This window comes from Dasypus novemcinctus, chromosome X (genome assembly GCF_030445035.2).
Source record: "Dasypus novemcinctus isolate mDasNov1 chromosome X, mDasNov1.1.hap2, whole genome shotgun sequence".
Lineage (NCBI taxonomy): Eukaryota > Metazoa > Chordata > Mammalia > Cingulata > Dasypodidae > Dasypus > Dasypus novemcinctus.
This window is the reverse complement of record NC_080704.1, coordinates 67778532-67803989: the sequence shown is the minus strand read 5'-3', so window position 1 is coordinate 67803989 and position 25458 is coordinate 67778532. Positions and strand designations below refer to the sequence as shown.

The following is a 25458-nucleotide window of genomic DNA, read 5'->3' as shown; positions in this document are numbered from 1 at the left end:
CAGTTTTTAACACCTGATATTACATGAAGCCTGAGATATTGTGCTGGTCTGAGTTGACCCTTTTATTCAAGGTCTTTTTCTAGTTACATCATCAGCTGGTGCTTGGTAGTAATCCCTCATCACCAAGGAGGCTCATCCCTGGGAATCATGTCCCATGCTGGGGGGAAGGTAATGCATTTTCACGCTGAGTTTGGCTTAGAGAGTGGCCATGTTTGAGCAGCATGGAGGCTTTCGGCAGGTAACTCCTAGGCACCCTGCAGCTCTAGGCCTAGTTCATATTTCAGGCACACAGGCTCATAAGCATAGTCATCAGTATCAAGGGCTTATCATTAGACCATCCCTCTTCATTGGTTTTTGCTGTTGCACTTGGGGGATTGTTGCTGTTCCTTTGGGGATTGTGGCAGTACTCCCCTGCCTAGGAGCTCAGCACTTCCTCAGTTGCTGCTTGTAACTGTAACTACTATGAAAATACCCAACATATATCTGAACATTTTTATGTACCCTATATACATGCCCTGGAGAACTCTGTCCCAACCATCTGTCACCCATCAATAACAACCCACACCAGTGTTTCTCCCCTGCCATAGTTGAGCCTTTCTGTGGTGCAAAACTTCTTTAAAAAGGAAGCCTTATGTATTGCCAAATTCAATTAATAGGAAAATGAAATATAGTGATCAGTTTAAAGATTAGAAATAGAATACAATCTAATTTATAAAAACCAAAATTAAGTTAAAATAAATTGGGTACTAAAAATGAAAAATATAAAACATTTTGTTTTTGGCATTTTGCCTTTCATCACTGTAATAGGTGTTGTCCTGTGTGCAGAGTGGCAAGACAATTTCTTTCCTTTCTTCCTCAGTGTCTATATCCTTTTTTCAATTTTTTTCTAATTTTTAATTTTGTCTTAAAAGAAGTTTTAGATCACAGTAACTCACATATACAATATAGGAGATTCCTATATATTCAACATCATACCCTTTTCCCCCCTTCCCCAGCAATGATCTTTTTACAAGTTCACGTTATATTTGCTGCAGCTGATGTACAGATATTGAAACATAGTTATCAAACATGGTTCCATTTTGATTTACATTGTGGTTTATATTTTAGACTGCACAATTTTCTAAATTTTTAGTTACCTTATGGTTTATATTATGGTTTACATTTTAGCCTATTGACTTTTTTTTATTGACTTTGTAATAATATTACATTAAAAATATATATATATATATGAGGTCCCATTGAACCCTACCACCCCCACCCCACCTCTCCCCCCCCAGCAACACTCCCTCCCATCATCATGACACATCCATTGCATTCGGCAAGTACATCTCTGGGCACCCCTGCACCCCATGGTCAACGGTCCACACCATGGCCCACACTCTCCCCCATTCCATCCAGTGGGCCCTGTGAGGATTTACAATGTCCGGTGATTGCCCCTGAAGCACCATCCAGGGCAGCTCCATGTCCCAAAGATGCCTCCACCTCTCATCTTTTCCTGCCTTTCCCCATACCCATCAGCCACCATGTCCACTTTTCTCAATCCAATGCCACCTTTTCTATGTGGACATTGGATTGGTTGTGTCCATTGCACCTCTATGTCAAGAGGAGGCTCAGATTCCACATAGATGCTGGATGCAATCCTCCCACTTTCAGTTGTAATCACTCTAGGCTCCATGGTGTGGTGATTGTCCTTCTTCAACTCCATCTTAGCTGAGTGTGGTGAGCCCAATAAGTCAGATTGTAGGTGCTGGAGTCTGCTGAGGCTCAGGACCTGGCTATCACATTGTCAGTCCAGAGATTCAAATCCCCTAAATATATCTTAAACCCCGACACTAACTGCACCTCCAGCACATTAGCATGAAAGTCTTATGAAGAGAGATCCCATCTGAGTCCAGATTCATCACACATAAACACCAGTTCCAAAGAGGGGCCATCTGACCTGGTAGTTAACCCCATCGGCCATGACCATAACTCCCATGGGTCTCTTTAGCCCTCGAAGGAACTGATATCTGGGGGTTGTATCTGCTTTATCTGTCTCTCAGACTCTGCTCAGTTGTGCATAAGGACAATCCTTCTGACAGCCTCCAGACTCTTTTTTAGAGACTCATAGCCATATAAACTCATTTCTCCTTTCCATTTCCCCCTTACATTATTAGCCTATTGACTTTTATACATTTTTGGTGTAACTTAACATGCCCGATATCCATCATCTCATGATCTTGTGGAACATTTTCACCCTGCTTCCATCTATTCTATACCTCTCCCCCCTTCCCCTCAGGACCCACAGTGACAATCAATCTTCACCACTTGAAGGACCGGATTCACAGATCCTTCCAACAATGCCTAGGGCTTGACATACTAGACTGCTCTTACCCACTGGGAGACAACAATTCTCTTGAGAGACACATTTCCTTCTGTTTGGGAACATTAGGCCTCCCCAGGATGTAGGGACACCTTCAAACACATCGTATGGGTCTTCACCCAATGATATGGCACACTATAATAAAATGAGCACTCACAAAATCCCTGGAAGCCTGCCCCTGTGCCAGATGCCTCCCCCCCTTAAGCACCTTAAACAGGAAATCCTTCCTTTAACCCTCATAGGGATTTTTATGATGATAAAATGACTTTATATATGTAAAACACCTAGAATAGTGACAGCTGTATTTTTTTTCAGAAATGGAAAACCCAGTTATCAATTATTTATTATTATTACACTAAATCACTTTGAGTCTCAGAGGAGGGTAGGTTTTTTTCCTAGATCATTGTTCCCTCTTTTGTAAACTGGCGGATAGTGAATTGGGAGATGTTAAAGCCCTTTCCATCTCACTGTGCCATGGAAGACTCCAGGTCCGGATGAATCTTGAAAGCTGTACTTTGTCATTTTGGGGCTTAACATGCCCTCCTTTCTCAATTAGGATGGCAGCTCAGCATGACTGACGCAGGGTATCTTTCCTGGTTCTGCTTCTCAGTTCAGAGGGAAAAGGAACCTTATTTATACCTGGCATTCAACTGGAATTTGCAAAAGACTGAGCCTTTTTCCTTTACCTGGTAGGCTGTAGCTACTCTATTATTTTATAGTGTACAGGGACTTCCTTTCTCCTGTAAAGAAACCTCAGATAGAAAGGGCTCCTGCTTGTCACACATAAAAGTCCTTTCTTCGTTCTGCATGCTCCCATCTCTGTCCTTAACCACAAAGGTGACACACACTTAGTTCCCCTCTATCCTCTATATCATAAGACACCTAGAGTACCTTGGAGTAGTCACTCTGTCCCTACCCTGGGCCTCCTGAGTTCCCTTTCTGAGGTTAGGCCTGTTGTTAGAGTGGAGCACATGAGATCATTCATGGAGTGTACAGAGGAAAATATTAGAACTTCTTTATTATCTAAAAAATAAGAAGGAACTTAAGATTTCCCAGTAATTGCACACTGATTGCCAATCATACATGATTATAATTTATAATAAATATACCTATAATGGGAGGGGTATGCTCAGAAATGTTTTACTGATTGAGTGCATGATCCAGAAAGTTGAGAGAACATTAATGTATATATCATCAAGATTTATTGAATACTTACTATATATAAACCCTATATATATATATATAATGCTTAGATTAAATTTATCAATTTAATCCATACAACAGGCCTATAGAGTTTTGCTTTTAAATACTTGATTAAATTAAACAAGCTAGTCAACAAAAGCCAAAATCCAAACTTATTCTATAGAATGAATATGCTAATCTGAAGTCACTATTTTTTGGAGGAAAAATTGCTTTCCTTCTGTCTGCCCAACTCTTCCTTTCAAGGATTCTGGAGCCAGATTGCCTGGATTCAAATCCTGTTTCTATTTCCTACTTCCTAGTTGTAGGACAATAGGCAGACAACATCACCTCTCTGAGCTTCACTTTTGTTATCTGTCAGATGGGAATAAGTGTAATTAGTGCCTACATCACAGAAGTGTTGTAAGGAGTAAATCAGTTTATAGTTAAAAATGAAAAGCATTTAGCACAGAGGCTAGGACATACCACTCAACTTGTTAAAAGTAGGGAACTTATGGTTCCTCAAAAAGTTAAGTATAGAGTTACCATATGACCCAGCAATTCCATTCTTAGGTATACACCCCAAAGGAATGAAAAAAGAAATTGTCCACACAAAATCTTTTACATGATTGTCCATAGCAGCATTGTTTATAATTGCTCAAAAGTAGAAGGAACCCAAATGTCAATCAGCTGATAAATAGAAAAATAAATTGTGGCACATGAACAAGTGGAATATTATTCAATTTTAAGGAGTGAAGTACTGATCCATGCTACAAAATAGATGATCTGTGAAAGCATAAAAGCCTTAGTATGCTTTCATTTAAATGAAATATTCAATATAGGTAACCCATAGAAACAAAAAATTATTAATGGTTTCCAGGGGTTGGAGAGGGAATGGGGAACTAATTGGTACAGGGATTCTTTTTGGGGTGATAGAAATGATCTCAGATTGTGATGATGGTTGCATAATTCTTGGAATAAAAAACACTGAATTATGCATTTCAAAGGGGTGAAGTTTATGTTATGTGAATTAGATCCCACTAAATTCAGCTAGGCCTAGAACTGCAGGATGCCTAAGAGTTACCTCCTGAGAGCCTCCATGTGGCTCAAATGTGGCCACTCTTTAAACCAAATTCACCATGTAAATGCATGGTGTGGGACATGACTCCCAGGGATGAACCTCCCTGTTGCCAAGCGATTACTACCAATCACTAACTGGAGATACAACTAGAAAAAGACCTTGAATAAAATGGGGAAATGATAAAGACAAATGAGTTTATATGGCTAACAGTCTTCAAAAAAGAGTGGGGAGATAATCAGAGGGGTTGTGCTTATGCACACCTCAGCAGGATCCAGAGATAGACAAAGTAGATGCAACCCCTGGTACTGGTGCTTCTGAGGGCTATGGAAACACTCAGGTTCTATGGCCATGGCAGATGGCTATGGAGTTCAGTGCCACGTCAGTTTGCCTTCTTTGGAATTTGTGTTCCTGAGTGTGATGGAGTTGAACTCAGATGTGACCTTTCTACACGTGACATTTTTACTGAACCTGCGGTTTGTGCTAGGGTTGGTGTATGCTCAGGAGACTTGAATCTCTGGACTGTCCATGTGATAGCTGGGCCCTGAGCCTCAGCAGACTTGCAAATCCTACTCTCTGGTTTGTTGGTCTTACCCAGGTCAGCTAAAAGGGAGGTGAAGATGGCCAACCACCACACAAGAGAACCAAGAGTGCCTACAACTGCAAGCAGGAGAACTGCATCTATCATCCTTGTGGGATCTAAGCCCCCTCTTGATATAGAGGTGGAGTGGACATCACCATCCCAGGGTCCACAGGATGGAGGAAAATAATGTGGATTAGAGTGGATTTACTGATGTTCTTCTATAGAATTATTGTGACTGGTAATGGAAGAAATTGTAACATTGATGTGGAGAAAGTCATCATGGTAATTGCTGAGGGTAGGGAGAAGGAAGAAGAGATGTGATGTGGGGCATTTTTGGGACTTGAAGTTGTCGAAAATGATATTTTAGGTACAGATGCTAGACATTATATACCTTTCCATAACCCACTGATTGTACTGGGGGAGAGTGTAAGCTACAATGTAAACTATTTTATAAGTGATGCAGCAGTGTTCCAAAATGAATGTGCCACAATAATGAAAGATGTTGTTAATGTGGGAGGAGTGGGGTGTGTTGGGTGTAGGGTATATGGGAACCTCTTGTATTTATTAATGTAACATCTTTTTGTGATCTATGTGTCTTCAAAAAAATACAATTAAAACAAAATTAAAAAAAAAAACAGCAACACTTTTCTGATACTATGGTCTTGAAGAATTCCCTCAACATATTTCTTCAAATTTACCTCAAGGAGATCCACAGGTCTGTATGTGAAAATCTCTCAAAGAAATGACAGTGGGCTCTCCATTGCTCTTGCCTGGCTACCAGACTTATCCCTATCAACCCTCTGTCATCTTCCTTACCAACAGGGGTTTATGAACCCACCCAACTAAATTTGTCCCCTGACAGAGAGATATAGAGGTGGAGGAGGGACTGCATAAGTCAAACTTTTATTCAGAAACAAATTCAGGTATCTTACATACATTCATCCATTATACTTCATATATATGTTTAGTGTTTTTGAATTAGTTCTATGTTTTAAAAAGACCGTGTCACCTTGAAGTGCTCTTTTAAGGTAAAAAATATTTGTCAGCTTGGTTTCAAAAAACAATCTGGCCACTGTATATGAATTTTTTTTTCAATTACAAAATTCCTTGAGAAAAAAATTGATAAATTTTTCAATGTGTGAGTCAGGGCTCTCCAGAGAAACTGAACCTATAATACAGAGATTTATTATAGGAATTGCCTCATGTGACCATGGAGATTAGCAAGTCCAAATTCCATAGGACAGATCTCAAACTGGAAACTTTGACAACGGTGATTCTGAAATCTAGCACATTTGAACTCTGTTGGGCAGGCCACAAACTAGATACTCCAATGAAGGAAGTTTTATTCCCAAGGAGAAGCTGGCTGACTGAAGAGGCAGAAACTTATCTTTCTGACTTATTAAAACCCCAGTTCTCATTTTAAGAGCTCTAACTGATTGAATGAGGATACTGCCTTCATTGCTGAGGGCAATCTTCTTTGTTGATCATAGGTGCAACCAGCTGTTAGATACAGTCAACAAGTTACAGATAAAAATCCATCTATGAAATTCCCTCACTATAACAATCAGGCCAGGGCTTTCTTGACCAAGCAACTGGACACCATACCCTAGCCAAATTGTCCCTTGAACTTAACCATCATATTGTGGAAGTTCCATGCACACTGCAGAATATCTACTTACTGGTTCATGTGATTAATACATAAGAAACTCTGACTGTTCATACAAGCAAATTCAAATATCTGGGTTTTCAAAAGGAGGTTCATTTTGAAAATTCATCATGGCCAGCTCTGAGCACTTTGAGCTTAGCTGACCAGAAGCCCTGGTTTAATGACATTATTCAAATCTTCATGTTGTACCTATAGAATAAAAGGGTCCCACCAATGCTTTTTTAAGGGAATAGATGCCTTGAAAATGAGGTTCACTTCCTTTGAATGAACACCATTGTTTGATAAATGGAAAATTTTTTTCAACAAAGAATCTGCTCTTCAAAATTAGGTAAAATTGGTTTAATATTCAGTTTCAATTCCAGTGTCAAATACCAATGCAAAAAGATATTTTAGTGTCATGGCTAATTTACAAACCAGTGAATATAAGTGGTTGAATGCTAAGTTAGTAAACTATGGACTTTGAATTTCCTTTAATGTACTTATGACTAGAAGCAAATTATTGTCTTCTAAGAATTAAAAAGTATGTATGGAGCAGATGTGGCTCAAATGGTTAAACACCTGTTTCCAACATAGGGGATCTCAGGTTCAGTTTTGGTGCCTTCTAAAAGCAGAAGAGCAAACAACAAGTAAAACAAATGAAAAAAACAACTTATTGGCTGAGAACTAGCTTCCCACACCAGTTTCCCACATATGAGGTCCCAGTCTCAATTCCCAGCTCAAGTACCTCAAAAACCTGTATAAAAGCTGCCAAATTGAATGAAAAATAGAAGAGGTAAAATAGAGGGTTATCGTGTTGTGGAATTTAAGAGAAGTTCAATTATTTGAGTATAGAGAGGCCAGGACTCAGGAATGATTTTGAGAAGGAAAAATGGTTTATTGACGGCCGGCCGGACTCGGGAGCTTTCAGTTTGAATCCCGAGCCCCGAACAAGATTTTCAAACGTCTTTTATACAGAGAGGAAAGGCCAAATGGTCCCTTTGTTTCAGTTCTCAATAGGCTTCAATTAGCATATATCTTCCACATCTTAGGTAAGCTTTTAGCATGGACTCCAGACATTCTAGATAAGCCTTTAGCATATTTGGTTTTTGCATTTCCCCTAAATACTTAAAGTTTATAGCCCCCGCATTGTTAAACATTTCCTGGGACTGGAGCTGCTGCTAGTCCCCAAGGGCAGGACTGCAGCCCCCCACTGTTCCACACCCACAAGTCAAACAACTTAGTTATCTCTGAAGAGACAAAGAGCCTTCCACCCATAGCCCACATCATTCCCCCCTTTTGTCAAAGTTTACTTGCTAAGCTTTGGCATAATTATTGTTGGAGCTATGAGGTGGATGGCTGTTTGTTGTCTTGACTGATTATTTATCAGTCTTTAGTACAGCATCCAGGACTGTTTTTAGAAGTTTAGAACTTTTCATTCTGGACAGCAGAATCTTGGGCAGGGGCCTCCCACAGTTATTCTGCTGCCACTGGCACTCACGTGGATTTCCGGTCAGGTTCCAGATCCATCTATTACTTTTATTTTACTTTTAAAGAGTTTACACCTTTAATTTAAAAGGGGTGCTGTAGGGAGACGATCTCTTTTCTGTAACTGCTTCCTGCTGGCCATGGGCTGTAGTCATTGCCTAATAAGGTGTAAAACTCTTTAATTTATTCTAACTGGAGGAAGATGGATCTGGCATTCTGTACGAAGTTGGATGAAGTTTTCATATGGTTAATAAGATGTTCACTCTGAAAGAAACAAACTTAATTAAAATTTTGGAATACCTGTTTTTAAAAGAGGACACATTGGATTACAGAGGTAGACAAGGTTAGGTGCCTATAAAGATGGCATTCCTTAAAAGCTGGTGGGAACAGCATATATATTCTTTTTTAAGTTATCCATCTTTAGAGAGAAATTGCAACAGACACTTAGCTTTGTCTGAAGTCACATTCCAAGCTGTTCAATGATTGACACTCATTCGCTCTGTCAGATGCTCCTGGTGAACTGGTACTCCTTGGGCAACTGGCTTCACTCAGGATTAGAACACTAATTTGGAAATACTCTTAGTTTTCACCTGTGGGAGTGATCAGAACTACAGAATAAAGATTTTTACACCTTGGTTTTCATTGTACAATTTCTAGCAATTTTGACTTGTTCAATAGGTGACTCACCATCAGCAAGCAAGCCTCACTTTTGCTAACTGAGACTGGCTGAGACTGCCACCTTATTCTATAGACATGTTATTAACTGTTTAGAAAATGATTTTACCAGGAATTTAACATGTCTAATATACTTCTGCACTTGATCCAAAATAGAAAAGATAACATTACAATTATTAGGCATATATTTAGTACAGGATAAAAGTACAGCACTTAATATTAACTAATGTATTACTTAATGCATAAGGATTCAGAGTTGCCATTATTAGTTTTGAGTTTCAGGTTTGTAATACTTTACATGTTATCTCTCCATGAGAGCAGGCCATAATGCCAATTGTGTTTAAGTTTTACTTACAGTCTCCTGGTATCATGGCTCCACTTAGCATGTTCTTCAACGCAGTGAGCAAGTTGCAGCATCCTTCCAGTATTCCAGAGATTTTCCAGTATTCTCCTAGCCTGGTGCATAGTGCTCTCTGGCACCATGGAACAGTGCCAGTCTGGAGGCGATATCTATTGTACACTTGGCTGTGCCGAGTCATTATTGGCTGCAGGAGCTTGAAACTGCAATATAGTTTCCATCGACTTCAGGAGCAGAACCAGAGACTGATATAGCACATATTTTTAATTGAGGGGTCAGTGACCAGCCTAGCCAATAACTCACATGGAGAGGCCACCTGTAATGTATACAAGGCCTGGTTCGAATGCACAAGAGTTTGACAATGTTAAAGTTTATTCCTTGTTTTATATATATTTTAAACAACTTAACGCAATACATATATCAAATGACTATTTACTTACACAATTTTACTATGAAGATAACAGTAGGTACTTTACTTTAGTAATAGAGGAAAAATATTATTTTTCATTGTTAGAATGAAAACAGAATATTTCCAATAGAATCAAGACAACTTTTTATTACCATTTACTTAAATGTGTATTTTGCAGTGGCCTTCAGACAGGTTTATTATCATGAAGTTATTTCTGCTACCAATACCAATCTAAGTTTCTTTAGTTAACAATGACTTCTACAATTAGAACTATTTAAACATTTTCAGTTTGGAAGATGTTTTACAAACTCTTTATAATTGACTATAACCGCATTGACTAGACACCTCATGTTTAAATAAACTTACTAAATTACAATTACCAATGAAAGAAATTTACTCTTTATTTAAGAGAGCATATTTACAATCTTTTTCCTTTAGCCTAATTTCACCAATGTGAACTTACAATTTTCATTACTGTAAAGATTTTGTACATATGTTAATTTAGTTTATAAATTAACTATGGGAGATTACACTCAAGTTAAATAAAATTGAAACCATAATAGTTTATGCAAGGAATGTTCTCTTTTTCCCTTACAGGAAGCTAAAAACTTCTTTTCTTTAAGTTATGAAAATTATTAATTTAAAAGCATAACTGACTACCAGGTTTTAAAACACATGCATACTGACTACCAGGTTTTAAAACACATTACACAATTACTTAATTTTTTAAAAATCATAACCCAGGAAAGATCTCTCCATAGTTTTTATGGACTTTCCTTTACTTACTGAAATTTGTTAATAGAGCCACTAATTACCTTATTTTGTTGGAAAGAAATCTTCTGGAAGAAAATAAGGCTCACTAGATTGTGGAGAAGAAAATAATTTATTCTCAATCTTGCAAGAAGGGGTGCAGAGCCAGATATGGCTGGTGCCCCGAACAAAGAAAAATGACACAATTTATACCCCTAAGCCTAGCATGCAAGCTCTTCCTCTGTTTTTCCATAGATTGGATACTTCAGAAGTTACAGCTTATCTGAGATTTAACTTTCCCATGCAAAAGTTTGATTTAACTGCTTCCTCTATCACATTCCAACCATTTTAGTTTTTACTTGCTCCCCCCTTTTTCAAATAAGGAATAGAATTTAGTGCTGAAATGGCACCGACTTAGTTAGCTCTTTCTTGGGCATCCTTCCACTGCCCATAGGACTGGCCTAAACTGGTCTCCACTGCTGTCCAACCCGGGAGTGGGAGACTGAGGCAGCAGGCCGCCAGGTTACATCAACATTTTTCTTATGTGAAAATTAACCTAATCTTTGTGTGTGTGTTTTTTTTTTTTTGCAATTTATGGCTGACAAAGGTTTAAACTGGGAGATTACCAGGCAAACTGATTCTTAATTCCCTAGCCTAGTAGATAGGTTTAATCTGCCACACCTAGTCTTGCCTTAAAAGCTCTTGCAAAGAGGAGGCCCTTTCCCAATTGTTTCCATAATCAGATTTCTATGACTTTTTCATCCTGCTTAGTTCAATTTGGGCTTTAAGAATATTTGTAAATATAACTGCATATTTAATTTTTAACAATTTGAATAGACCTCTTTTAAGAATTTTTATTTGTTAATTTGATATTATCCTGATGTATGAAGACATACATTGAGCATTTTTTTAAAAAAATGGGCAGACACAAAGAGTTAGACACAAACACAACTCATTGATATTACTTGTAATTTGCATTATTTTATATACTGTTTAGCTTAATTAATTAGGGGTCCAGAAATACATATTACTTATATAACTGCATATTTAACCTCAACAATTTGAGCAAATAGGCAGACATGAATAGTTTGACACAACAACATGACTTTAGTTACTTTAAACTTTTCAAAGACTTTTGAAACTCTTCTTAATTTGCACTATGACCATGCAGTTTACCACAAGAATTTTCTTTCTTACTTAATGGATTGTAATAACCAAAATGTTCTCAATGCCTTAGCACCTTTTTGTTTTAGAACTTTATATTTTACCTTGAAATTAGCAGAATTTTGGATAAGCAACAAGATTAATTTTATATATATTTACTGAGGCTATTTGAAGCCTCAGGGAGACAGACTGCTTTCTCTCATGAATTGCCACTCTTAGGAACACTGACCATCAAGGTAGGAGACTTCTCCCCCTCCACTCCCCTTTTGGTTTTGGAGATAATAAAACTCCAGTGGTCATTTAACCTTATTCTATCAGGCAGCAATTTATTTAGTTTACACTTGAATTCATGAGAGAAAGGGTTACTAATACCAGAAGAGGAGACAGTGATGTCCCAGCTCTTCTCAATTACGAAATAACTATAGGCAAAGGCAAAGGGTGAGGTTAGGCTTGAAGTAACCATAAACAAAGGAAAGGTTAGTGTAGAATTTACACTTAAATAATAGTTTCAGGCTAAATTCACCCAGCTATAATCTCAGTTATTGTCTTTCCACTGTTTTATAATATAAATGCATTTATAAATGATTTTAACTCTTAGTTACAGTTTTTATTAATTTTTTAAAACCTATTAATTTTATAACACCTTTAAATACCTTTCATTCAACTTATAACATATTAAATGAACTTAACCATTACTTTAATTTTTCCTTTAAAGTAAAAGAATAAATCTCTTGCAGTTAGTTTGAAATAAAAGGCTACTTTTCAGGATTTGATTTCTAGAACATAAAATGTTCTTTTAAAAGAGGTAAGACTCTTCTTCAAACATTGAGGATATGATGAGGTTAAAGCACAAGAAGCTATTGATAAAATATTTTCTTTGTATATTGATCTTACTCAATTTAATCATAAAAATTTCCCTTCCACAAACCTTCTACACTTTCAGTATTCATTCAGGTTCTGTCCCACACTCTACTCTTTCCAATAATCAATCATTTTATCTTAGGACAAAATCATCTTCTGTTGCCTTAACAATAAAAACACACTCCATATATCCCACATGCTAAGTTACCAGGCAAACTTCTTACAACATATAATTGCCATTAATACTAAACAAGTTTGTTAAAATAATGAACTTTTCTTCTCTTTAAATACTTAGTAGCATGTAATACCAGAAACAGTTTTTTTGGAAGCAAGTTGGCAGGGGAGATTGGCTGCTGAAAAAGTTTGTTATAAAATTGCCTTTTATTATTATTATTATCAATTCAGTTTTGTTAAATAATGACTTTCTGCAATTAGCCACTTAAATACCTTAAACAATGCTTTGTAAAACTTTTATAATTATTTATACCCTTAAGACAGATTTTACCTTCACAGAACACATTCTCTCACTTAAGGTTACTACAATACCTTCTAAGAACCTGAGCAGAATGCAAACGTATTTTGGCTTTGACACCCTAAGGAGGGAAATTTACTGCATTTATTCTGATTCTGCTTTTCACCTCCTTCAATTCCCCTCCCTTTCAGGCAGTCGGGTGCACAACAAACAGGAATGCGGCTTATGAATAGAAGGGTGGACTCACTGGAAAGGGGCAAGCCACTCCCCGATTTCCAGCTTTCAGCCAAAATGGGCAGACAGAACCTACTCAAATTTGGCAACTCTCCCAGGAACCCAGCCGCCCCGACTGGGACATTCCCAACAAACTTGGGTGCTTGGCGCGGACACAGATGGCCTCCAAGCCCCGGCAAAGGGCCAGACCAGAGACAAGACAGCAGAACATGCACAAACATCTAGACCCCTCAGCTTTTGCCCCAGAATCATTTCACCCCCTTGCCAATGGCAAGGGAGGGCTCCAGCTCAGCTGTAATTCTACTTTATGTAAGGACACAACTCCAACACTAACATTGAGCTGACACAGACAGAAGCACAAAGGTCACTAATCTGACTCACAAGTTTATATATTTATTTTCACCACGGCTGCCCCCACAGCCATCACAAACCTCAGAACACTTAACATTTGGTATAAAGTGAATTCATTCACAAATTAGCACCATAACAAAAGATTTCAGCTAGACTTTTCCACTGTTTAAACTTTACATCCAGACCAAGCTCCACCAGAAAAGCCGATCCATTTTCCTGTAACCAAGTTTTGTTTTCCTTAATCTAGACCAATTTCCAGGATATTAGGACTTGAACCTATAAATACCCTTCCTATTAAAATCGAGACTCCACTCTTTTAGTGGATATAAGACCAGTACCAGATTCTAACATGCAGTTAGACAAACCCAAAACACCAGGGCTTTTCCCCAGTTTTCCTCCTTTTCCCAAGCCTAGAGAGAACGGCTTCCCCCCAGCCTTCTGGGGCTACTAGGGTTCTCTCGGGAGGTGATCAGCCTCCCCTTCCTAGCAATTAAACTAGGGCCTTCCAGACTGTGCTCACCCGGGGAGTCTTACCTTCTTCCATGTTCGGAGTTCTTTTTCGTTCCAAGAATCTTTCTCTTCAGACCTTCCATTGCCCTCGATTTTTGTCGGGAAGATTCTGGTGGAGCCCACATCTTTTCTGGATTAAATTTAATCCAGGGGCGCCCAGATTTGGGGTTCACCCGAGTCCTCCCGGCTTCCTCGGGGATTTGGAAGGGGCAGCAAAATGCTACCGTCTCTGGCCTTCATTTATTATCCCACCAGAGTCACCAAAAATGTTGTGGAATTTAAGAGAAGTTCAATTATTTGAGTATAGAGAGGCCAGGACTCAGGAATGATTTTGAGAAGGAAAAATGGTTTATTGACGGCCAGCCAGACTCGGGAGTTTTCAGTTTGAATCCCGAGCCCCGAACAAGATTTTCAAACGTCTTTTATACAGAGAGGAAAGGCCAAATGGTCCCTTTGTTTCAGTTCTCAATAGGCTTCAATTAGCATATATCTTCCACATCTTAGGTAAGCTTTTAGCATGGACTCCAGACATTCTAGATAAGCCTTTAGCATATTTGGTTTTTGCATTTCCCCTAAATACTTAAAGTTTATAGCCCCCGCATTGTTAAACATTTCCTGGGACTGGAGCTGCTGCTAGTCCCCAAGGGCAGGACTGCAGCCCCCCACTGTTCCACACCCACAAGTCAAACAACTTAGTTATCTCTGAAGAGACAAAGAGCCTTCCACCCATAGCCCACATCAATCGTGCACAAATTTCCTCATCATGTCCATATTTTTAAGGCTGATACATTTTCATCAAGTATGTCTAGTATTTGGGTAGAAACTATTTGATAAACAGGGTCCTCCTGTAAGGGTAAGGTCCCACTGGGAAAATAGGAATAGAACTACATTAGGAAATAAGAATTGCAAGTGCCTTCAGATAAATAAATAAGTTAGAGCTGCTCCTAAGAAGAGTGTCAATAGATAACTTAGAGCTGCTCCCAAGAAGAGTGCCAATAAATAACTTAAGGCTGCTCCCCAAAAAAGTGCTAATAAATAACATGGGGCTGCTCACAAGAAGGGGCATTTAAAAAATAGATACGGTCTCTTCAGCTAACCGCAGTGTTCCACTTCTGTGCCTGCTTGGTTGCTCGCTTACTAGTAACCCCCCCCCCCTTCCTAAAAAGCTATAAAACCACCCCTTCCCTTAGACTCAGGGCTGCTCTTTCCTCTGCGCAAGTAGAGGCAGACACGTGGCTAATAAAAGCTCTCTAATTAGCTTCAAATCCTGAGTTTGAGTGTGATCGATATCGTCGGGCTACAACACTCCTACTATTTCTCTGCCTCATGAAATCCAAATCCTCTGTCCCTGAAAATAGAGAGCTTGGCTGCCTTTAGTCAATGGGGATCAGTCCCTCAGATGGGAAACCAGGAGAGAATGATAGTATATTTATATACAGATGAACTCGAATGCATTAATGTTCAGTTTAGAAATATGGTTAATATTTATGCCTCCAGGAACACCAAGACTTGGTTTCTAACCCTGGTTCTACCACTTGCCTTAACCTTTTTGTGTCTCAGTTTTGTTATCTGCAAAAGGGGGAAAATAATGTCACCTAGCTTTCAGGATATTTATGGAAGGTAGGTAACATTATTATCAGTTCCTAGCGCAGTCCCTGGAAAACAGGAGGCAATGAAGGGTAACTGCTATTATCATTACTGTTATTGCTGTTGCTACAACTCTTCATTGAAAGAAACCAAGGGAAAGGATTGTGTCTGTACTTGGAACAAAGCATCCAAGGAAAACAACAGTTGTTGCCTGCCTTTCTATTGTTTTCTCTCCACTACCACCCCCTGAGGGTCTTTTTGTATGCAAAAATCCTCAGCAGCTAGTGATCTACCCTGGGTCTCTGCAGAACTAGGTCCCTGTGTTTGTGTACGTGTGGAGTACCCCTTCCTGGGGTCAGTTATGGTGGTCTCAGTTGGAATTGAAGTAAACATCCCCTAGAGGGAACATGAAAGAAAAGGATAGATTTTAAGCACTTGATAAGAAGCTGCTTTCCTGCCAAGGCCTGTAATAAAAAATTCTGAATTGAGTTTTATGAATAGAGGTGGCTATTTTCTAAAACTTCCAATTTTTAAAATTCAAAACAGCTTAGAAAATTAATTTGCCCAAATTTAACAAGGAAATGGAATTCTAAAGGGAGAGTGTCAGGCTTCAAACAACAGATGGGAGAAGATATCTCAATTACTATGGAATAAAAAATAAGACTTCTCCAAGGTAAGCCCCTGTATTCTTCTCTCATACCCTTCCCAAATCCATTACAATGACAAAGGCAGTTAACATCATCATCATGGTGATGTAAGACTTCCCTTGGAAAAGTATCCCAAGATATACAGAATAAAAGGACAAATCCCACTTGCTTAGGACTCTGGAGTGTGGTAGGTTCTGGAGAAGGACTCCACAAATGGTGAAATGAAAGAACAGAAAATTAACAGGTAGGAAAATTCCATCCAGGATTACCAGGCCATTCTGATCCCTCCCCACTCATTCACATGCAGCTTGGGAATCAAACAGAAGCAGAAGGCCCAGGTCCCTCCACTAGCAGACACAGGCTATAGAGTGACTCACAGCAGCAAGTTAGCACTCCACACATACACAGACACAAGGACCTAGTTCTGCAGAGACCCCGGGTAGATCACAAGCTGCTGAGGATTTTTGCATGCAAAAGGACCCTCAGGGGGTGGTAGTGGAGAGAACACAATAGAAAGGCAAGCAACAGCTGTTGGGTCTTCACACAATCTAGTTTCAATTGGCTGGACCACCTAAAGGCAAAGTAGACATTTTTTTATTGTATTTTTTTGAAGATACATAGGTCACAAAATAATGTTACATTAAAAAATATAAACTGTTCCCATATACCCCACATCCCATCCCACCCACTCCTTTCACCTCAACAGCCTCTTTCATCATAGTGGCACATTCATTGCTTTTGGTAAATACATTTTGGAGCACTGCTGCACCACATGGATAATAGTTTACATTGTAGTTTACACTCTTCCCCTTCTCCCCCAGTACATTCAGTGGATTATGACAGAATATATAATGTCCAGCATCAGTCACTGCAATATCAGTCAGGACAACTCCAAGTCCCAAAAATGCCCCACATCTCATCTCTTCTTCCCTCTCCCTGCCCTCAGCAACTACCCTGGCCACTTTCTTCAAATCAACGCTACCATTTCTTCCATTATTAGTCACAATAGTTCAATAGTAGAATACCAGCAAGTCCACTCTAATCCATATTTTATTCCTCCATCCTGTGGAACCTGGGATGGTGATATACACTCCACTTCTTTATTGAGAGGGGCTTAGATCCCACATGACTGATGGATGTGATTCTCCTGCTTGCAGTTGTAGGGCAAAATGGACATTTTCAATTGACCAACCTTTCTGGATTGACTCCCTCTGGCTCCCAGAGCAGGATCACATCACAGGCAAGAAACAACAGAGAGAAATGCCTCACTGAAAAAAAAAATTGGAGACATTAAACTTCAAGGCACGATGGGTTCCAGAAATGAAATGTGTAAGGAAAATAGGGCACAGAGTGAGGAAGATAATTTAAACAAATCATAGGAGTTGAGGAGGAAAGTATACACAAAAACAAAAAGAGCAAAGGGCAAGATAGCATCAGATTAAGTGTACACTAATCTTCCCTCGCTGAAAACAGACTGAGCTGTTTTGGGGAACCCACAGAGCAGGAGGCTTCAGGGCATTGATCTGGAGACAGTTCGACAAAGATGTATTGTTTAAGGTAAAACGGTGAGTTTCTGGTCCTTGAGGCTAGAACTGTGGGAAAGCTAAACCCCACCCTCAATGCAAAAGCCTTGGCAAGCCCTGACTCTCACTTCTGTTCACCCAGCTAGAGGGTGTTCTCCAAGAGTGGGAGGATTCTGGCAAAGGGTGGAACGTGTTTTCCCTTTTGTGGGTTTGATTGCCTGGACCCCCTTTTTGAGCTTTGAGGAGCAGACCAACTGGCTCAAGGTGGCACCAGGAAGATGGGAGAGGGGAATCTGCTGAGGCAGACTGATTAACCTAACTACCCAGGAATAGAGAATATTGGCCTGAGAGAAGGGGGAGTCAAGCAATTAACTTGCCCAGGGCTGAAAACGATCAAAATTTAAATTCCCCTAAGGGAGGCAGGCAGTAAGAAGTGCTTAATAAGCTTCCAAGAGCCTATTTAGGGTTCTCTGGGAGTAGGGGGTGCTCTTCTTCGAGAAGTTTGAGAGTCATTTTTTTCTGGGGTTAGTTAAGTCACCAGGGTCCCATTTGAATTTCAAAAGGAACTCTCACACAGGCTTTTGTGCCCTGCTCCCCTGGGAGAGAAAGCAACAAGAATAGAAGGGGCTACAGAGACCCACAGGTTCTATGGTCATGGCAGATGGCTCTGGAGTTCAGTGCCATGTCAGTTGGCCCTACTTTGGAGTTTGTGTTCCTGAGTCTGGTGATGTGGGACTCACATCATCACATGCCTTTCTACACATGCCTCTTCTGACACTTTTACTGGACCTGTGGTTGGCACTGGGGTTGATGTATACTCAGGAGAATCTCTGGACTGTCCATGTGACAGCCAGCCCTGATCCTCAGCAGACTTGTAACTCCTACCCTCTGGTTTATTGGACTTACCCCAGCCAGCTAAAAGGGAGGTGAAGAAAGTCAACCACCACACCAGGGAGCCAAGAGTGCCTACAGCTGCAATCAGGAGAATTGCATGCATCATCCATGTAGAATCTAAGCCCCTCTTGATATAGAAGTGGAGAGGACATAAACATCCCAGGGTCCACAGGATGGAGGAATATAGTATAAACCAGAGTGGACATATTGATATTCTACTATGGAACTATTGTGATTAGTAATGGGAGAAATTGTAGCATTGATGGCCATGCTAGCTGCTGAAGGTAGGGAGAGGGAAGAAGAGAGAAAATGTGGGGGCATTTTCAGGACTTGGAGTTGTCCTGTGTAGTACTGCAGGGGCAGATGTTGGACACTGTCTGTTCTGCCATGGTCCTCTGGGTGGACTGGGGGAGAGTGTAAACTACAATTATCCATGTGGTGCAGCAGTGCTCTAAAATGTATTCACCAAAGAAAAGAATGTCCCATGATGATGAAAGAGATTGTTGATGTGGGAGGAGTGGGGTGAGGGGTATGTGGGTTATAGGGGGACCTCTTACATTTTTTGAATGTAACATTTTGAAAAATAAAGAGAGGGAAAAGAAAAGAATAGAAAGGGGGGTAAAGACAGACTCCTAATCAGCAGGAATTTGTCCAATTGCAAAGAGTCAAAACTGCCTGAGAGAAAGTGATTAGATAGATTTCTGAAGAGCTAATTGATCAAGTGAAGAAGTTTCCACCCTGAATATACAGGGTCCTTAGTTCAATTCACAATTCCTCTTAGAATAGTGGCCAAATGGGATTTTAAACATTCAGCTGATACATTAGAATAGGGAAAACATAGACATTTTTTTTGTATTAGCTTCTCTTGGGTCCCTTATTTTTCCTAAAAAAAAGGTTGCTATTGTTTTATAATTTAAGTTAGTTTACTCACTAAAACCCACTTCAAAATCTGCAGAGGGAAGGTTGCAGGGTAATAGATTGATGAACCCTGGCAGTCTGAGAAGCTCCAAGGTGCCTAAGAGGGAAAGTTGTTTTTCCTTGGTTTTTGTTTGATTGCTTACTTATGGGTTTCTTTTTTTTTTTTTTTTTTTTGCTTACTTTTCTTTCTGTCCTCTTTCTCCATGCCCCTCCTCTTTATAAATTGAGGGCTGCTGGCTTGTTTCTTGTTTTCTCTTCCTAATTTCCCTTTTCTGCGTATACTGATTTTGGCTACCAATGCTATCTCTTTTCCTTCCTACATCTTTCTATTTTCTGCTTACTGTTGTTGTTCTTACATTTAACCTCTCTTTGTTTAGCCCTAAATTTTTCTGTTTTATTTATTTCTAACTCTTCTATTCTGTATTCTTTATTTTATTAACTTTTTTCTCTTTGTCCTTTGTTTTTTCTTTCCCTCTCTCCTCACCATTCTGGCCTTTTCATTCATTCTATATACTTCTCTATATTTTGTTCCCCATTTCTTTGTAGATACTAAATTTTTTTTTCCTATTAATCTACACTGCTTCCATGAGTTAAATATTCATTTTCCTAGGCCTTATATGGTTCCTCTTCTAAATTGTACTATTATTATTACTATTACCATTTCCTTTTCTTACCTCTTTTGCTTTCTCTGGCCCTAATCATTTTACTTCAAGGGAACATAGACAACAACAAGGTAATAGAAAAAGAAGAACAAAGTGTCAAAGGAAAAACTTAAGACACACAAAAAGAGCAACTAAATGAAATCCTAGAGTAGAGAGAGAAGCTAATCTACTGAAGAAACACATCAAGATAAAAAAATGATCAGAGAGCAACAAAAAATTACAAACCATACCAAGAAACAGGAAAACATGGCCTAGTCCAATGAATAGACTAAAAACTAGGAAGAGAAGCAGAATTTCAAACAACTAATTAAAGTTGTCCAAATAAATAACATGGATCAAATTAATGAAGCGAAAGAAGAGATTAAGGATACTAAGAAAAAACTGGGAGAACATACTGAAAGAATTGAAAATATACATAAAAAATCATGAATATGAATATAATGAATGGCACAACAAGGAAATAAAAAATACACTCTCAGCACATAACAGCAGACTTGAACAGGCAGAGGAAAGAATCGGTGATGTACAAGAGAGTACATCTCAAGTCAGTTAATAGAACAGATGGACAAAAAGATAGAAAAAAATTGTGCAGGATTTAGGATTTGGATAACTATACAAAGCATACAAACATACCCATTAGAAGTATCCCAGATGGAGAAGAGAAGGGAAAGGGGACAGAAGGAGTGTTGGAGGAAATAATGGCTGAAAACTTCCCAACCCTATTGAAGGAGATGGATGTACATGTTCAGGAAGTGTAGTGCACCCCAAACTGTATAAATCCCAATAGGCCTACTCCATGACATATAATTGTCAAACATTCAATGATCAAGACAAAAAGAAAATAATGAAGGCAACAAGAGAAATGAGATCCATCACATAAAAGTGATGCTTAATAAGATTGTTGATTTCACATCTGAAAGCATGGAGGGAGGAAGGCAGTGGTATGACATATTCAAGGCACTAAAAGATAAAATTTCAAGGTAAGCATTCTCTATCCAGAAAAGCTGGCATTCAAAAATGATGGAGAGTTCAAAATATTCACAGATAAAGAGAAATTAAGATAGTATGCCAATAAAAAATTTGCACTTCAAGAAATACAAGAGGGGGTTCTTCAGAAGAAAAGGAAAAAAGAAGAGAGAGAGTTGGAGGAGAGTGTAGGAACAACTAAAAATACAAAAAGAAATGAAAAATAACATATGACATACATGAACCCAAAGAATATATAGGTAATGTGAGTAATTCTTTGAGTGTAATATCACTGAAATTTAATGGATTAAACTTAACAGTCAAGAGACTCAGACTAGCAGAATGGATAAGGAAATATGAGCCATCTCTATGCAGTCCCCAAGAAACCCACCTTAGAACCAGGGATGAAATAAGACTGAAAGTAAATGGCTGGAAAACAATCTTACAAGCAAACAATATTCCAGAATGGGTGGAAGTAGCTATACTAATACTGAACAAAATAGACCTTAAATGCAAAACAATTGTAAGAGACAAAGAAGGACACTATATATTAGAAAGGGGGTAATCTTTTAAGAAGAAAGAACAATCATAAACATTTATGCACCTGAAGAGTGCAAATCAAAATACATGAGGCAGACACTGGGAAAACTAGGTGGAGAAATAGATGTCTCTTCAATTATAGTGGGGAACATTTTTTTTCAAATTCTACTCAATTTATTGATTTTTTAAAAAATATTACATTAAAAAAATATGAGGTCCCCATTCACCCCCACCGCCCCCACACCACTACTCCCCCCACAGTAACACTCTCCCCCATCATCATGACACATCCATTGTATCTGTTGAGTACATCTCTGGGCATTGCTGCACCCCATGGCCTGTGGTCCACACCATAGCCCACACTCTCCCACGTTCCATCCAGTGGGCCATGGGAGGACATACAATGTCCGGCAATTGTCCCTGCAGCACCACCCCGGACAACTCCAAGTCCCGAAAATGCCTCGACATCTCATCTCTTCCTCTCATTCCCCACCCCCAGCAGCCATCATGGCCACTTTTTCCACACCAATGCCATATTTTCTCAATTATTAACCACAATAGTTCATGAATAGAATATCATTAAGTCCACTCTAATTCTTACTGTATTCCTCCTTCCTGTGGACCTTGGATTGGTTGTGTCCATTCCACATCTATGTCAAGAGGGGGCTTAGATTCCACATGGATAATGGATGCAATCCTCCTGCTTTTAGTTGTACGCACTCCAGGCTCCATGGTGTGGTGGTTGACATTCTTCAACTCCATGTTACCTGAGTGGGGTGAGTCCAATAAATCAGAGTGTAGGAGCTGAAGTCTGTTGAGGCTCAGGGCCTGGCTATCATATTGTCAGTCCAGAGATTCAAATCCCCTAGATATATCTTAAACCCCAGCACCAACTACAATTCCAGTAAAGTAGTATGAAAGGCTTGTGAAAAGAGATCCCATCTGAGTCCAGCTCCATCACACAGAAACACCAGCTCCAAAGAAGGACCAACTGACATGGCAGTGAACTCCATCTGCCATGACCATAGAACCTGTGGGTCACTTTAGCTGTCAAAAGAACCAATACCTGGCGTTGTATGTATTTTGTCTGTCTCTGAGACTCTGCTCCGGTGTGCATAAGGGCAATCCTTCTGACAACCTCCAGACTCTTTTTTAGAGACTCATAGCCATATAAACTCATTTGTCCTTTCCATTAGTGGGGAACTTTAAACACTATTATCACCATTAGACACAATGTCTTGACAGAGAATCAATAAAGAAACAAAGACTTTGAACAACATATTAGAAGTTCTCAGCCTAATAGGTATATAGAACACTACACACAAATACAGTGGAGTATATATTCTTCTCAAGTGCACTTGGATCATTCTCCAAGATAGACCACCTGCTAGGACACAGAGAAAGTCTCAATGAATTCAGAACGATTGAAATCTCACAAAGTAATTCCTATGGCCACAATGGAATGAAGCTGGAAACCTGTAAGGGCCAAAGAACAAGATTAGGCACAAAGATATGGAAGTTAAGCAACACATTCTTAGACAAACAGTGTATCAAGGAGGAAATTTCAAAAGAAATCTGTAACTACCTTAAAATGAATGAAAATAACAACACAACATATCAAAACTTTTGAATTGCAGCCAGGCTCTACTGAAAGGGAAATTCTTAGCCATAAATTCATATATCAAAAAAGAAGAAAGCACTAAAATCAAAGACCTAACCATACATCGGGAGGAATTAGAAAAAGAACAACAAATTAACCCCAAGGGAAATAGAAAGAAAGAAATATCAAAGATCAGAGCAGAATGAAATGAAATAGAAAATAAGGGAAGCAGATTTGACTCAAAGAATAGAGCATCTGCCAACCACATGGGAGGTCCAGTGCTCAAACCCAGGGCCTCCTGACCTGTGTGGTGAGCTGGCTTACGCACAGTGCTGAATCATGCAAGGAATGCTGTACCTTACAGGGGTGTCCTCTGCATAGGGAAGCCCCACGTGCAAGGAGTGCACCCTGTAAGGAGAGCCACCCCATGCAAAAAAAGTGTAGCATGCCCAGGAGTGTCACCACACACATGGAGAGCTGATGCAGCAAGATGATGCAACAAAAAGAGACACAGTTTCATGGTGCCACTGACAAGAATGCAAGCAGACACAGAAGAACACCCAGTGAATGGACATAGAGTGCAGACAACTCGGCGGGGGGAGAGAAATAAATTAAAAAAATTAATAAATCTTAAAAGAAAAAGAAAAGAAGAATGCACTAGAAGAAATAAACAAAACCAAAATCTGGTTCTTTGAGGAGATCAACAAAATTGACAAACTCTTGAATAGATTAACAGTGAAAAAAAGAGAGAAGATGCAAATACACAAAATAAGAAATGAGGGAAGTGATGTCACCACTGATCTCACAGAAATAAAATGTATCATAACAGGATACTGTGAAAAATTATATGCCAACAAAAAGGACAATTTAGAGGAAATGGGCAAATTCCTAGAAAGACAGAAGCAGCCAATACTGATGAAAGAAGAAACTGATGAACTCAACAGACAAATCATAAGTAAATCAATAGAATCAGTCATAAAAATGTGCCACAATGATGAAAGAGGTTGTTGATGTGGGAGGAGTGGGAGTGCAGGGTGTGGGGTATATGGGAACCTATGATATTTTTTAATGTAACATTTTTTTTGTGATCTATGTATCTTTAAAGAAAAGACAATTTTTTAAAAATCCCGACTAAGAAAAGCCCAGGATCAGCCAACTTCACAGGTGCATTCTACCAAACATTCCAGAAAGAACTATCACCAATCTTGCTTAAAATCTTCCAAAAAGTTGAAGCAGAAGGGACATTGCCTAATTAATTCTATAATGCCAACATTATCCTAATACCAAAACTAAACAAAGATGCCACAAGGAAGGAGAATTACAGACCTATCTGTCTAATGAAACTTAATGCTAAAATCCTCAAGAAAACACTTGTGAAACATATTCAACAACACATTAAACAAATTATACACCATGACCAAGTGGATTTCATCTCTGCTATGCAAGGATGGTTCAAAGTAAGAAAATCACTGTAATACATCACACAAACAGATTGAAAGAAAAAAAATCACATGATCATCTCTATAGCCACAGAAAAAGCATTTGACAAAATACAGCACCCTTTCCTGATAAAAACACTGCAAAAGATAGGAATAGGAGGAAACTCTCTGAAAGTGATAAAGGATGTATATGAAAAAAACATGGCTTACAGCATAGACAATGACAAAATCCTAAAAGCTTTCCCTCTAAGATCAGGAGCAAGACAAGGATGCCCACTATCTCTGCTGCTATTTAACATTGTGTTAGAAGTACCTGCTTGAGCACCAAGGCAAGAACCAGATATAAAAGTTATCCAAATTGAAATGGAAGAAGCAAATTTTCACTATTTGAGATAGCGTGATCCTATACATAGAAAGTCCTGAGAAATCAAAACAAAGCTCCTAGAACATATCAAGGATTTCAGTAAAATCACAGTTTATAATATAATTGTGCAAAAATCAGTAACATTTCTGTACACAGATAATGAACAATCTGAGGAGGAAATCAAGAAAAAAATACCGTTTAT

General features: G+C 39.0%; 1 protein-coding gene across 12 annotated transcripts in view; it reads left to right on the top strand.

The window, feature by feature from the left end:
• ARHGEF9 (Cdc42 guanine nucleotide exchange factor 9) overlaps positions 1–25458 on the top strand; it is a 530054-nt gene that overhangs the window by 225535 nt on the left and 279061 nt on the right. For 8 of the 12 annotated variants that reach the window (XM_058291386.2, XM_058291381.2, XM_058291387.2 and 5 more), the window contains one exon: positions 5218–5473. The exons of 2 other annotated variants lie outside the window; for them this stretch is intronic. In XM_058291386.2, coding sequence (XP_058147369.1) covers positions 5218–5389 — 172 coding nt within the window. In that variant the 3' untranslated portion in view covers positions 5390–5473. Of the gene's footprint in view, positions 1–5217; positions 5838–25458 lie in introns of those variants that run through there. 2 more of the 12 variants (XM_058291384.2, XM_058291392.2) reach the window with 2 other exon arrangements.